At 43.5% G+C, this 13,275-nt stretch overlaps 1 protein-coding gene across 1 annotated transcript in view; it reads left to right on the top strand.

Annotated features, from left to right (window-relative positions):
* The first annotated feature begins 327 nt into the window (after window positions 1-327).
* Window positions 328-13,275, top strand: part of ANKRD27 (ankyrin repeat domain 27) — a 43,101-nt gene continuing 30,153 nt past the window's right edge. Inside the window, exons 1-12 of the mRNA XM_007954344.1 lie at window positions 328-354; window positions 637-747; window positions 2,463-2,619; window positions 3,404-3,558; window positions 4,035-4,094; window positions 4,179-4,232; window positions 4,333-4,398; window positions 4,486-4,562; window positions 5,269-5,390; window positions 6,550-6,628; window positions 7,096-7,228; window positions 12,288-12,380. Coding sequence (XP_007952535.1) covers window positions 328-354; window positions 637-747; window positions 2,463-2,619; window positions 3,404-3,558; window positions 4,035-4,094; window positions 4,179-4,232; window positions 4,333-4,398; window positions 4,486-4,562; window positions 5,269-5,390; window positions 6,550-6,628; window positions 7,096-7,228; window positions 12,288-12,380 — 1,134 coding nt within the window. The remainder of the gene's footprint in view (window positions 355-636; window positions 748-2,462; window positions 2,620-3,403; window positions 3,559-4,034; window positions 4,095-4,178; window positions 4,233-4,332; window positions 4,399-4,485; window positions 4,563-5,268; window positions 5,391-6,549; window positions 6,629-7,095; window positions 7,229-12,287; window positions 12,381-13,275) is intronic.

The following is a 13,275-nucleotide window of genomic DNA, read 5'->3' as shown; positions in this document are numbered from 1 at the left end:
GTTATTTGGTAGAAGCCAGAAAGACCATGGCTAGAAGGGCCATATTAAGTAATTTACAGCATGGCAGGGACATAATTCCATCGATAACAGCATCCTTTCAAAAACTATGATCACTGCTAGGTTTGTTTTTTGTTTTTTTAAATGAAACAGATACAGTAAAAACAATCAGAAACAGTCTTCAGTGTCAAGTGTGTACCTTTTGGGTGGTGAGATTATATGTGACTTTTTAGTTTCATTTTTCTGTACGTTTCAAACTGGCCCCTCTTTGGAATCATTCCTGAGCCTGTTGATGCTTGTAACTGGACTTTTGAAAAGAAAGTGGAGCACATGGGAGTAGCTAAGAGGAGGAACACAGTGAGTGTGGAGATGAGCCCAGGTGTCTCCATGCCAAAACATGGAAAAGGAGTTGTACTGCCCTCCATCTGCTGTGGAGTTGGGGGCATCTGCTCACATCACAACAACAGATTAAATCACCTGGTGGGTAGCTGCTGCCATTTTGGCAAGTGACCCCAGGCATTCTCTCTGCTAGTAGGTCCGCCAAACAAACCCAGCTGTAGTGTCTTTGGGTACATCCTATTCTGCTAAACTTGTCAATGACACATCTCTCTAGTAATCATCCTAATTATTTTCTTCTAGGTCTTAGTACCTTGCAAAGGAAGCCTGTCAAGCAGTGTTCAGTCTGCTTGTCGGTTTGAGTCCTACATTTTGATTCCAGTGGAAGACCATTTTCAGACCTTAGATGGAAAGGTAATCATTTTTTTCTGGATTTAACCAGGGTCACTCTCTCAGTGTTTGGGAGGGAGGAAAGAGAATCCTGCTTCTCATCCTTTCTCACTTAAGTTAAAATGTTGGCTTTTGGCACATTCAGCAGCCTTGGGAGGGGGCTGGAGGGACCCCTGCTTGTGTTTTGGAGCCTGTGGAGAAAGAAGAGAAGGTAAGAGTGAGTAGGGCCCAGCTGCTTCCTTGGAGGTTGGAGGAGAGGCTGGGTACTTCTCCCTCAGGAGGTGTTTCTGCCTGTCGGGATTCTAGAAGGCTTTCTCCTCAGTGCAGGCCTTGTCACAGGAAGCTGTTTTTATACCTGTGCCCTGGAAAGCTGGGTGGTTTCTTGGTCACAAGCTGGACATCAGTGGTGAATTTTTAGTTTTTAAGACCTTCTATTTTCAAATTGCAGTAAAGTACAGAGAACACCTGTATGCCCTTCCCTAAGATGGGCCAACTGTTAACATTTTTGCTTTTTTTTTAGGGGAGACTACATTTTAACAAATTGATATATGCTCATATTATGATTTTTTAAAATCTTTTGAGAGTAAATTCCTAAGAACAAGCATTGTCTCATATAACCACAGTGTAGTGATCACATTCAGAAAATTTAACATTGATAGGATACAATTATCCAACATACAATTCTTATACAATTTTGCTCATTTTTGTACTAAATATATATATATATTTTGGTTTCCTTTAATCTGGAGCAGCTCCTTAGTATTTCTGTCTTTGAAGACACTGGTGTTTTGTTTTGTAGACTGTTGCTCAGTGTGGTTTTGTCTGATATTCTTTCATGATTGGATTGCAGTTACATGTTTTTTGTAGGAACACCACAGAAGGATATTTTATCTTTCTCAGAGTATCATGTCAGGAGGCATGTGCTGTCAGTTGTCTCATTATTGTTGATGTAAACTTTGGGGTGTGCATTTTTTAAAAGTGGAAGCAGGTGAGTTCTGAAAGGGAGACATTTCCTTCTAGTCAGTGCTGACGGCTATTTTCCCCTCAGTCAGGGGACTGAGTCTACACCACCTTTCTCACTGATGCATGGGCTGCGGTCTGGCCTCTTGGACTTGGTAGTTGAGGCTCATGGGCAGTGTGGTGGGGGGAAGAGGGACAGAGGATAGGGTTACAGAGCGTGGGCTCAGGCTCGGCAGCCCTGGGATTCCCAAGGCATGTGGCTGTTTTCTTCCATGGATCTGTTCACCATAACTGTCAGTCACTTGTTAGCTTATTTGCTCTCTCTTGAGTACCCAGATCTAAAAAGAAAACAGGAATCTGGCTTATCATGGCTTGTCTTCGCTGGGCACCTGGCTGTGGCTATGACTGTGATGAGCCAGGGAGGGGGCTGTCGGGTACAATCTTCAGCCCCGTCCAGTTTGGAGCAGAGGTGGTTTTGGTCTTATTTCTGTTAGCAGAGCCTTCTTTTTTCTTTTCTCAAAAGGTACGGGTTTCTTCTTCACTAAAGAGCAGTTTAATGCTATTTCTCTACACCATTTAAAAAGGATCAGGGTACTTTGTAGCTACAGGGTGAAAAGAGGAAAGAAGATGATACTTTAGCATCAAGAAGAGCAAAACAGAAGAAGAGTTTTGTGCGCCAGCAAACCCAAGTGGAGTGAAGGCGGGACAGTCTGGCTAAGTGCCGTCATGGGGGCTGGGCTGAGAGGGGCTGTGGTGCAGTGATGGCTTTCTTCTTCCAGGATGTCTGTATACAAGGAAACAGGATTAAATTAGGAACTGGTTCCGCCTGTCTTCTCTCAGTGCCCATTCTCTTTGAAGAAACCTTCTACAATGAAAAAGAAGAAAGTTTCAGTATACTGTGTATCGCCCATCCTTTGGAAAAGAGAGAGAGTTCAGGTATTCCCGGGAGATGGGGGCCCCTTTTTCCAGATTTGGAGAAATATGTTTGTTGAATTTCTTCCTGAATTCGCTGTTGTAAATATCTCACTAAAAATCTCCATAACTGTTTACAGTTATTTTCCCTAGAACTTAAAAAAAAAAAGTCATCTTGTGCTAAGGAGGTAGAGATTGGGCTGCTGTGTACAGTTGCACGGGATGGATACTGCGCAGTTCCAGGGGCATCACTCACTTCACGTACCTGTGATAGACCATGATGTCATCTCCTAGAGCGAAGCGTTGCTGTAACCTGGCTTTGTCTCTGGGTCTCAGCTTTAGGGCTTGCCGTTACAGCATTATTACCTCCCCAGCTTCATTGTTGTGCCTGTTTGAGATCTCATTATTTTTAATACATAAAAATTCTTCAGTCTCTCCAGGAAGTTGAGGTAACATTTGATGTGCCAGATGCCTTTGGAGGCTCTTGGTAAGCCTTGTTGCCAGGCATCAGCGCTCCTTCCCCTGAGCTTCCCAGGTCATGCTCCCAATCCCAGATAGTCCCACACTGTCCCAGGAAAGGGCTTCAAGAGAACTAGACTCTGGACCTTGCCCTGTACTTTGACTGAGCTGCTCTTGGGCAGTATCTTGAAATAAAGACATTTTTCCCCTCTGCCTCCTGTGCTGGAAGATGGGGCTGCAGACACTGTAGAGCACCTGGTCTTGGTAGTTTGTGGCAAAGGATATGCCTTTTTTTCCATCAGAAAACAGTGAAGTCTGCAGCCAGCTTGACCCTCTGTCTCTTTTTCAGAAGAGCCTTCAACACCCCCAGATCCTTTTTCTCTGAGAACCATTGAAGATGTGAGAGACTTTTTGGGAAGACATTCGGAGAGATTTGACAGGAACATTGCCTCTTTCCAGCGAGCATTCAGAGAGTGTGAAAGAAAAAGCCTCCGTCACCACATAGTCAGTAGCTGTGTCTCTCCCTGCTAGGCATACCTGCTCTGTCTCAGGCCATTTCAGGGCTCCAGAAGTCCTCTCCATTTACTCTGACACTTGGTCACTGCTTCTACTGTTGGGAGTTTTGTTTAAATGTTTCATTTCTAATTATGAAAATAATAAAAGTGACTATTGAAAACTTGAAAATCATGGAGAGTATAAAGATGATGACTAGAGTCACCTAGATGAATCCCAAGGGAAATTATTTCCTACTCTTAGTGCATATTACCTGCAAAAAACTTGAAGTAACTCAATGATTTGTTTAAAAAAAAAAAAAAAAAGGAATTTATTCAGTACTTGCGATAGTATTTAATTAAAGCTTGTTATCTAGGGAACTATAGTTTGTGAAGTGTTCTCCTCATCCCAAGCCATGTATGCATTCTGAGTTTTGCATATGGCCTCCAGTCATGATAGTGGCCTGTCTCTTTCTGATCTCGCAACAGGATTCGGTGAACACTCTCTACACCAAGTGTCTCCAGCAGCTTCTGAGGGACTCTCACCTGGTAAGCAATGTCGGACATTTAAAAGAGCTTGCAGTTTGCCCACATGCAAATCCAAGCTCTTTATCTGCACTTTTCTTGTCCTAGAAAATACTTGCCAAGCAGGAGGCCCAAATGAACCTGATGAAGCAGGCAGTAGAGGTAAGAGGCCAAGGTACCAAGGAAGCAGAAGGTGGCAGTGCTTGGGAGAATCTCCTGGCTGCCCAACACACACCCTGAAATGGGTCCATTGATTTCACAGATGTACGTCCATCATGATATTTATGATCTGATCTTTAAATATGTGGGGACTGTGGAAGCAAGTGAGGTAAGTTCAAAATCATCTGCCCCTGGGATGGAAGCCTTAGTCTGTGCTTTTTAAGAAATTTGAAGTTTTGTTAAAATCTGTTGTTAGGATGCTGCTTTTAACAAAATCACAAGAAGCCTTCAAGATCTTCAACAGAAAGATATTGGTGTGAAACCTGAGTTCAGGTAAGGGCCTGTGCTGCGGTGGCTTGGTGTGTTCGGAGGCTGGCCACTGCTTCTCTCCCTGGAGTAGGGCATCTCAGCAGCAGTTGCAGCTCAGTAATTTGACTCTGTTAGAACTATGGAGTATTGCAGTTATCTGTTACCAAATATAAAAGGCTAAAGTTGATAGATGGCCAGTTTGTAGCTGTCACCCTCCTAGGAACATTGCCTCTTTCCTAGGAACATTGCATCCAGCTAGATGGGAACTAAACAGGATGGATTTAGTACAGCTGGTCTCCAGGTGGGCATGTAACTTGCCTGGGTGGGTCCTGCATGCAGATATTGCCTCTCACCTGCCTGTCCTGGGGAACCTGGCCACAGTGGCCAGGTTGATTTAAGTGTCACCAAGGTACAAAATTGTCTGAACTATTTCATTTAAATTTTTTTTTTTCCTTTCCTTTTGGCTTGTTTCCTTCTGGGGCTAAGGATATTCTTTTTCTTTTTTTTTAATTGCAAATTTCTAGGGCTGCTGTATCACCTGGCAGTCTGACTGGGGGCCTTTATCCTGTTATGTCTTGCTACTGACTTGAGTCAGATCATTTTTGTGTTTCTGGTTTTGAATTTCAGCCATAGCCATTGGTTGTAAGAAGTTTATAACTTGAGATATGTTATCAGGAAGAAGGGCCTTCACACTGTGGTCTTAAGTGTCACTTCCCAAATTGTTTTACAGCTTCAACATACCTCGTGCAAAGAGGGAACTGGCCCAGCTGAACAAATGCACCTCCCCACAACAGAAGTTGGTTTGTTTGCGAAAGGCAGTGCAGTTAATTACACAGTCTCCTAGCCAGAGAGGTGTGTGCTGTGGGAAGGGCTGGCAAGGGGTATATAGGTCCACTAGCTGTTGGGCAATCCTACTTCCGTAGTGATACTGCCTCGGAAACCCAAGGAGGGGTCGCTATGAGTCAGGGCCGACTCAACGACGGCACATAACAACAATAACAACAACAACAAGCTGAAAAAAGTCTGTAAAGGAATAGTGTTGACTGCAACAGTCATTCACATGGGGCTGGTATTTTGATATTTAGCCTGTGTGTTCCAGTATGAGAACACCCACGTCCACTCTTGATTAGTAGGGTGTCCTAGCCATGGGTGAGTAGGTCAGGCATGATTAGGGTGAGAAAATGGTGTCAGGGAAGCAGCAACTTTAAAAATGAACCAAACTGGTGATGAATACATGGTTCAACTGTTTCTTACACTCTTCTCTCAAATTGCTTATATGTTTATAATTTTCCATTATAAAAAGTAAAATGAAACAAAGTAAATTAAGAAAAATGTGATAAGAAGGCCCCACAAATCTATGTGTGCAGTTAGGGAATCATTTTGTAGGCATACTAAGTGAAATAAAGAAAGTGAATCTGGTACACTTCCAACAGCGTTAAAAATGAAGGGAAGGGTTACATATCCAAATATATGATGGTATGTACGTAGACTGTCTCTGGAAGGATATGCAGGAAGCAACAGCAATAGCTTCTGGAAAAGAAGACACTCACAGTTTGCTCTTTTTACCATTTGAATTTTTAAACATGTCAATGAATTATTTAAACAGAACTTCAAAATGAAAACAGTGCAGTCAAACTACACATGGGCCTTAGACTCCACAGTGCATAAAGTGGGTATGACCTCAGGCAGAAGGAGAGGCTTTGCTAAAGGCTCTGGGCACATCTTTACTTTGCGCGCTGTCACCGATTTCCCTGGGCTCTTTACCAATCCATGAAGATGGGGAGGGGTCGTCTGTTTGGAAATACCTCCTTCTGTGCATGTTCTAAACATGCTAAGTGTTCTTTCCCCCTTTAATCTGACATCTAGACAGGATGCTGACAAAAAGGGTGCAGTCACATTTCGCTCTGATGTGTAATCTTACTGCACTGTGGTTTTGTGGGTTGGATGGTGGTGGGAAGTCGACACGCTTATTGGTCCATTTGAGTCTTTGAATATGTTTTTCCCCTTTCAGTTAACTTGGAGACCATGTGTGCTGATGATCTGCTGTCAGTCCTGTTATATTTGCTTGTGAAAACAGAGATCCCCAACTGGTAACTTTTTTGTTAAAATACTTTTGCAAAGTGGCAGCACGGTACTGTGGTAGTTTTTAGTATAGCTCTAGGAAGAGCTGCCTTTAATTGGACACCTCCTGATGCTGTACGTGTTCCCTTCACCCAAGGCCTGTACAACTTGCATTTCTTGTACTGGAACACACAGCTTACCCGGTGGCTGAGTGGAATACCAGTTCTGTCTGACCCCAAAGCGCATCCTCTTCCCTTAAGACCTCACAGCCCACTTTACAATAATATGCTTAATCCAGAAAAGTAACAAGTAGTTTTACTTATTTTCCTAATTGTACACATTCTAAATAGAGATCAAGGAAGTAATAATCATAGCTCCCCAGAGAATAACCCAACTTCCTTTAGGTATTTGATCAGTCAGCCAAGCTGATAGCACTGTTTTTGCGGAAGTATTCACTGGATATAAATGATAAAACATTTTCCCTTTCTTTTGTTAGGATGGCGAATTTGAGCTATATCAAAAACTTCAGGTTTAGCAGCTCTGCAAAAGATGAATTGGGGTACTGCCTGACCTCAATAGAGGCTGCAATTGAATATATTCGGCAAGGATGCCTCTCTGTTAAAGCACCTGTAAGGTCTCCCTCCTGCTCTGGCCTTTCTTTGTGGTATCATGATGGATTTGGGTGGGTTCTGGAGCTGATGTGTGAGTAGGGGGATCTGTGAATTGCTTCTCAAGAAAGAGGCCTCAGCTGGGGAGAGGCTGTGGTTCTTGAAACCGCCAGCAGACTGAGCACTGAGCACCCAGTTGGTTGCAGAAGTCGGTGGGTGGTTGTTGGGATACACAGTGTCTGTCCTGTGTCATTAATTCCTGTCATCTTTGAAAGGAAATGGCGGAAGGTAGTTTCTTAGAAAAGGAAGGCAGAAATGGTGAATTTGTATTTCTTGATCATGATAAGCAAGAAATAAGGCTGTTAAAATGGGTACAGTTTTAGGACTCTGTGGCCCTACTGTTTTCTTGGTCTGTTGATGAGCTTTAGCTAGAGGAGATGATTTGATTTCTATATGAATTGGAAAAATCTCAAATCAAAATTATATAGCTGGTCTGTTTCATGATGTAACAACCAGAAACTGACAGAAATCACAAAATTGAAGTCAATAAAATTAAGAGATTTCCGTATTATAAACCTGAAGATTGAAACTTATCTGATCTTAATTTTCTACTGATTTCAGACTCTCCCAAAGTAACGATAAGTTGAAACATCTGAAAAAGAACATAGGCCTGTCTAGACAGGTACATTAGCCTAAAAGCAGATCCACCGAATTTATTCATTATTAATATTTTAATGGATTGCCAGAGTTATTTCTGTTTATGTATGCTTTATATAATTGAGATTATATTGGATGTGAAATTGTATACTCTTTTCCCCTGAAAGAATAGCTTTATTTTTTTTCTGAGTAGAAGACTAATATTTGATTAGAAATAATATTTGCTTATAAATACATAGTTGACCCTTGAACAATGTGGGGGTTAGGGCCACTGACCCCCACACAGTCAAAAATCCACGTATGACTTTTGACTCCCCAAGAGCTTTATTAATAGCCTACTGTTGACCTTACCAAGAACATGAACAGTTGATTAGCATCGTTCTTTGCCATACTGTTACTAGATTTTCACATGAAGACACTCACACATACACGACAGATAAGTTTATTAACTGTACAGTGTAATGATTGATTACTGTTCTTTAAGTAGAAGGGGCTCATCATGAAAGTCTTCATCCTCATCTTCATGATAGGTAGGCTGAGGAGGAGGAGAAGGGGGAGTTGATGATGCATTCTTAGGGGTGGGAAAGGGGGAAGAGGTGGAGGAAGTGGAAGGGGAGACAGGAGAGAAAGGTACATTTGATGGAACTTTACAGAAACACGTCGTAATTTCTGTCTGACTTTTTTACTTCTTTGTTTCTCCAAAACTGTTTCTATGTGGTACCAATCCTTCTTTCACTGTTTGCTTTAGTTTCAGTGCCCCGTCATAGAAGGGTCCATGTCGTAAAAGAAGTCGAAAGCAGTCTTGAATAATCAGATGCTTCTGCCAGATTGTCTAATGTCACTTTGTTTTCTGGCGCTGCTGCTTCTGCGTCTTCTTCCCGTCATCCTACACTGGTTCGGATGCACTCGCCTCCATCAAGTCATCTGTTTGTTCCTCTGCTGTGGTGTCTGTTAGCTGTTGAGTTCCTCCAAGATCCGTATCTTGAAAAAAATCTGCATATAAGTGGACCTGCACAGTTAAAACCCGTGTTGTTCAAGGGCCAACTGTAAATAAAATTACAGTGAAGAAGAAAAAACCTCTCTTAACTTCATTAGCTAGGGATAACTTTTATTAGCATTTTGCGGTATGTCTTTTTCTGTGCATATATAATTTTAACCAAAACGTGAGATCTTGCTGCACTTGCTGAGTGTGTAGCCTGAAAGTCTCAGGGTGCTTGACAAAGAATTAATTTCTGCTCCTGCCTGTGGTCTGATTTGGGCCCCTGCTCATGTGCAGGTGAAATTAGAGGCTGGCTGTCCCATCTCAGATGTGACTGGGTGTGACTTTTTTGAAAAGTTATTTCTTTTTTATGTCTAGGGGAAATCACTAAAATTCCAGAACACATGTATATGTGCAAAATCAGAACTGCCGTTATCTCCATAGTGGGGGAATAAGATTCCTTAGTTTGAATTGTCTTTGGTGAGCTTCTAGAGACGATTATGGTTTCATGGTGGTATTTACTCACTTTTGCTGACGTTCAGGTTTCCTGAGATGTGGCATCCTGCTCTTCTGGATCCTTCACCCCTCGTCTCCATTGATCTGAGAAGCTGCTCCCCTCTTGTTCCACCACTCAGCAGAGGAATCTGGCCCGACGCTCCCTGATGGGGCCAGGGGCATCCTTTGTCACCTGGAGGTGACCACCTCTTGAAAGTGCTCCCCTCCCTTCACTGCCCCCTAACGGGGCCAGTCTGCCTTCTTGCTTTCTGGGCACTTAGGCAGGAAAGCCAAAACTTGAAGACCTTTGGATGGATTGTGAGGAGGGGCTGACAAAACAGTGCTTTCACGTCAGAGTATATTCCGAGTGGGGCTCGGGTAGTGTTGGGGATGTGACCCCTCTTGTGTAGTTACTGGTTTATGTCTAGTATTGCTGCTTGACCTTGGGCAAATCTGTTTAGTTCTCTAAGCTCCTGTCCATTCTCCTGTCCACACTGGGGATAGTCCTGCATCTCTCACCCCTTGGTGGGTGGTTGTGAGCATCAGATGTGATATTTGAAAGGCAGTGACACTGCTGCCCTAACTGGTTCTTCCAGTGTCCCTGGGTCCAGAGTGTCTCTTGTTTCTTGGCTCTCTGGTGAATCCTGTTTGGACAAGGAGGAGCATTTAGCTTGGGTGGGCAAGGGATCTCATTAGGGGGTGGTTGGTTCTGCTAGGTGTTGAGACAAGGTGTGCACATCCTTAGGGCTTACTGTGAAGCCTGTCCCTCAGGTCTTGAAGGCATCAGGCCTGGGAAGCATCTTTACCTTTATTTGGTCTGGCTTGTTATTGACAGAGCAGGTGTTAGGGCTTCCTTCTCTTCTGTGATACCAGCATTATGGTCCTATCTGTGATATTGCCTCTGTCTTTACTTACTGACTGTTTTCTTTTAAGTAATGAAGTTCTGAATGTGTGAATACATTGTTTCATATTGATGTTTCCTACTGAAAGGGCACAAGCAAGCTTTCTGAAAACTTAAGGACTAAATATTAGCAAATCAAATTATTTTATTGTTGACCCTTTAATATAATACAGTGAAATGGGGAGAGCCAGAACTCAATGGGACTGCTTACTTTTCCAGCTTTGTGAGTTTTCAGCCTTTGACAGGGTGCAGTTTTACCATTTTTCTGTCACTCTCTATTAGCAGAAAATAATTTCGTCTTCCTTCTCGACAGGTTTCTTCCTTACACAGGTTCCTGCTGTCGCAGATTTTACTATATAATATAATGTTTACAGAAATTTTACAAATAAAATCCTATTTGAGCTGACCATAAGCATTTCTTAAACAGGCTCATAAACGGAGGTTTTAGTTTTCTGATAAACATTACTGGGATATTACTCTGTTTTCACTACTGTGAAGCAAAATGGGGCAGATGTGTTTGTTGGGGGCCTTGAAGGAATCTCTACCCTTCACTGCTCCAGCTTTGCGTGTTTGTGGTCTTTATCACTTTGTTATTGTCGTTAGGTGCCATCACGTTGGTTCCTGCTCATAGCAACCCTTTATACAACAGAGTGAAACACTGCTCAATCCTGTACGATCCTACAATAGTTGCTGTTGTTGCACAGTTGTGCAGCCACTGTGTCAGTCCATCTTGTTGAGGGTCTTTCTCACTTTATGGGGTTTCTAATAAATAGTATTTGCCCCTTTCCCAAATGTATCTTAGCTAACACTGTCACTTCTGGGAGCTCATTCTTGGAGATTCAGTCCTGGAACACCTGCGTTTCTCAGTCACTACACCTCACATGGCTCCTAGAGTTGAGGAAAGAGCCTATACTTACCTGAACAATAACTGTAGTCTTCGCTGTTTCTCTGACCCTGAGCAGCTTGGCTATAATTCACTGTGTAAAGCAGGTTGTTAGAGCAGACGTAGCAGTTGGGAGCAAAAGTGACAAATTCTGAGGTGTTCATATTTACTTGCTGAGTTAATATCTTAGGGAAGCCAATATGTGGGACCCTGCCTTGACAGAGAACCCTGATAGTGGCCCATCCTCTGAACTGCTCTTGGCTCTCTCCTTACCTCGACCTGGTGTTGATAGGGTTTGCTGAGTTTTTCTGGTAGCAACTGGCTGGAGAAAAGTCTCCTTTACCTCCTGCCAAGACTCTTTCAGGAAGCTAATTTGTCATCAGGCAATTTGGATGCAGAGGTTCAGGTGAACAGTGACATGTTTTGCTAGAAATTATTTCATTAAGTAAGAATATGTTTTTAGATTTTTGTATCTAGGTAAACATTACCTGTAATATGAAGATCTGACTTTATTCATTGGGGTGGATCCTTGAAATGCCAAAAGAGATCTGCTAATGCATATATGAGGATTTCCCCCAGTGTCTTGATAGGTTTTGGGCCAGTGACTGTATTGTCCACTGTTTTAATAAAGCATGCCAGAGGTATGACCCCTTTCTCTTCTTCTGATTGACACTAGGACATAGAGACACACCAGCCTGTCAGGTGCTTTTACTGTTTGTAGGCCCTGGATAAAGAGGCAGCTGATAGGGCTATGTAGGCGTGGATGTTTGGGAAGGGGAGGAAGCCAGGATGATTTGGAAGAAGTCCAGGTTCCCATCTGGGCCATGGTGCTGTGTGCTTGCTACATTCTACACTTAGAGGTGACTAATTCCACCCACCCACATGATGGCTGGTGTGCTGCCACTCTCTAAGATTGCCATCAGCAAGCAGTCTGTAGAGCTGCCACTTCCTGAAGGGGCAGTCAGGAAGCCCTTCTCTCAGCCTCATGAGGGTCTGCTTGCTATAGCAGTGAACGAAGCCAGGTGTGTGTTGGGAGAAGGGGCACTGCAGTTCCTGTTGTGTGGGAAACGGCAAGGAATATTCTTGGGGTCCTCTGTTGTTTTGAATGATCTACACTGCTGTGTCATCATAAATGATAAAATTGAGCATTTGGGTTTTCCTGCAGGAATCTGAGGGGTTTGGTGACAGAATGTTCCTTAAGCAAAGAATGAACTTGCTGTCTCAGATGACTTCAACTCCCATCGACTGCTTGTTTAAGGTAGGACACCAAGAAATCTCCGTGGGCAAAGATAAGTGAGGAACATGCTATCTTTTGGCATCTCTAGTGTCTCTATAAAATCCACTGAAGTTCATTTTGTGCTCAAAGAGTGGGTGGTAGGAATAGTGAGGTTTTAAAGTTGGAGCCAGTATATCTCCCGCATCTCCTCCACTGAGTGCTGCACTGGGTGGCACACTGATAAAGCTGATGAGGCTGTGCCAGGCAGAGTGATGCCTCTCCACCACGGCTCAAGAAGCCCTGCATCCGTATGTTGGTGTGTGCACACCCTGGGCACGGTGCCAGACTAGTGGTGGTTTGCCCGGCACATGGGGCAGCTTGGTGCTTAGATGCTGATCTGACTGTTGGGGCTGGATACAGGCCTACTGCCCTGGGGAGCCTGCTGTGCTTCTAGACTCATCAGATCCAGTGGGGGTTCCTGGGACAGCCCGGAGAGCCTCCGGTGGGAGAGACTCTAACTCCCTGGGGAGTGCATCCGGGCTCACAGGGCGTGATCAGGAGGAGCCTGTGGTGAATTGCAGGGCTGTTTGTGGATAAGGTGTCCTGCTCGTTGCAGCTCTTCTCTTTTTCCCCAAACCAAGGCTCTGTTAGAATACAAGAGAAACAGAACTACTGATGACCCTTTTTGTGAGGTGTCAGAATCCGCACCAAGGGTCAGAGATATGGTACCCCTCCACTCCTATTGCTGTGTGATTTTTGTCCACATGGTTGTTTTTTTTTTTAATTGTAACTTGGGTGAAGGTTTACAGAGCAAATTCACTTTCCATACAGCAGTTCACATATACTTTGTTTCATGTCATTGACCACAGTTTACCACAATGCAACAGCTCCCCTCCCATTTCCTCCCCATAGTTACCTCTTCCCAGTGTCCATCCCT

This window comes from Orycteropus afer, unplaced genomic scaffold (assembly GCF_000298275.1).
Source record: "Orycteropus afer afer isolate SDZICR_OR568_19922 unplaced genomic scaffold, OryAfe1.0 scaffold00459, whole genome shotgun sequence".
Classification (NCBI taxonomy): domain Eukaryota; kingdom Metazoa; phylum Chordata; class Mammalia; order Tubulidentata; family Orycteropodidae; genus Orycteropus; species Orycteropus afer.
Note: the sequence above shows the minus strand (reverse complement) of the source record. Positions and strands in the feature narration are given on the sequence as shown.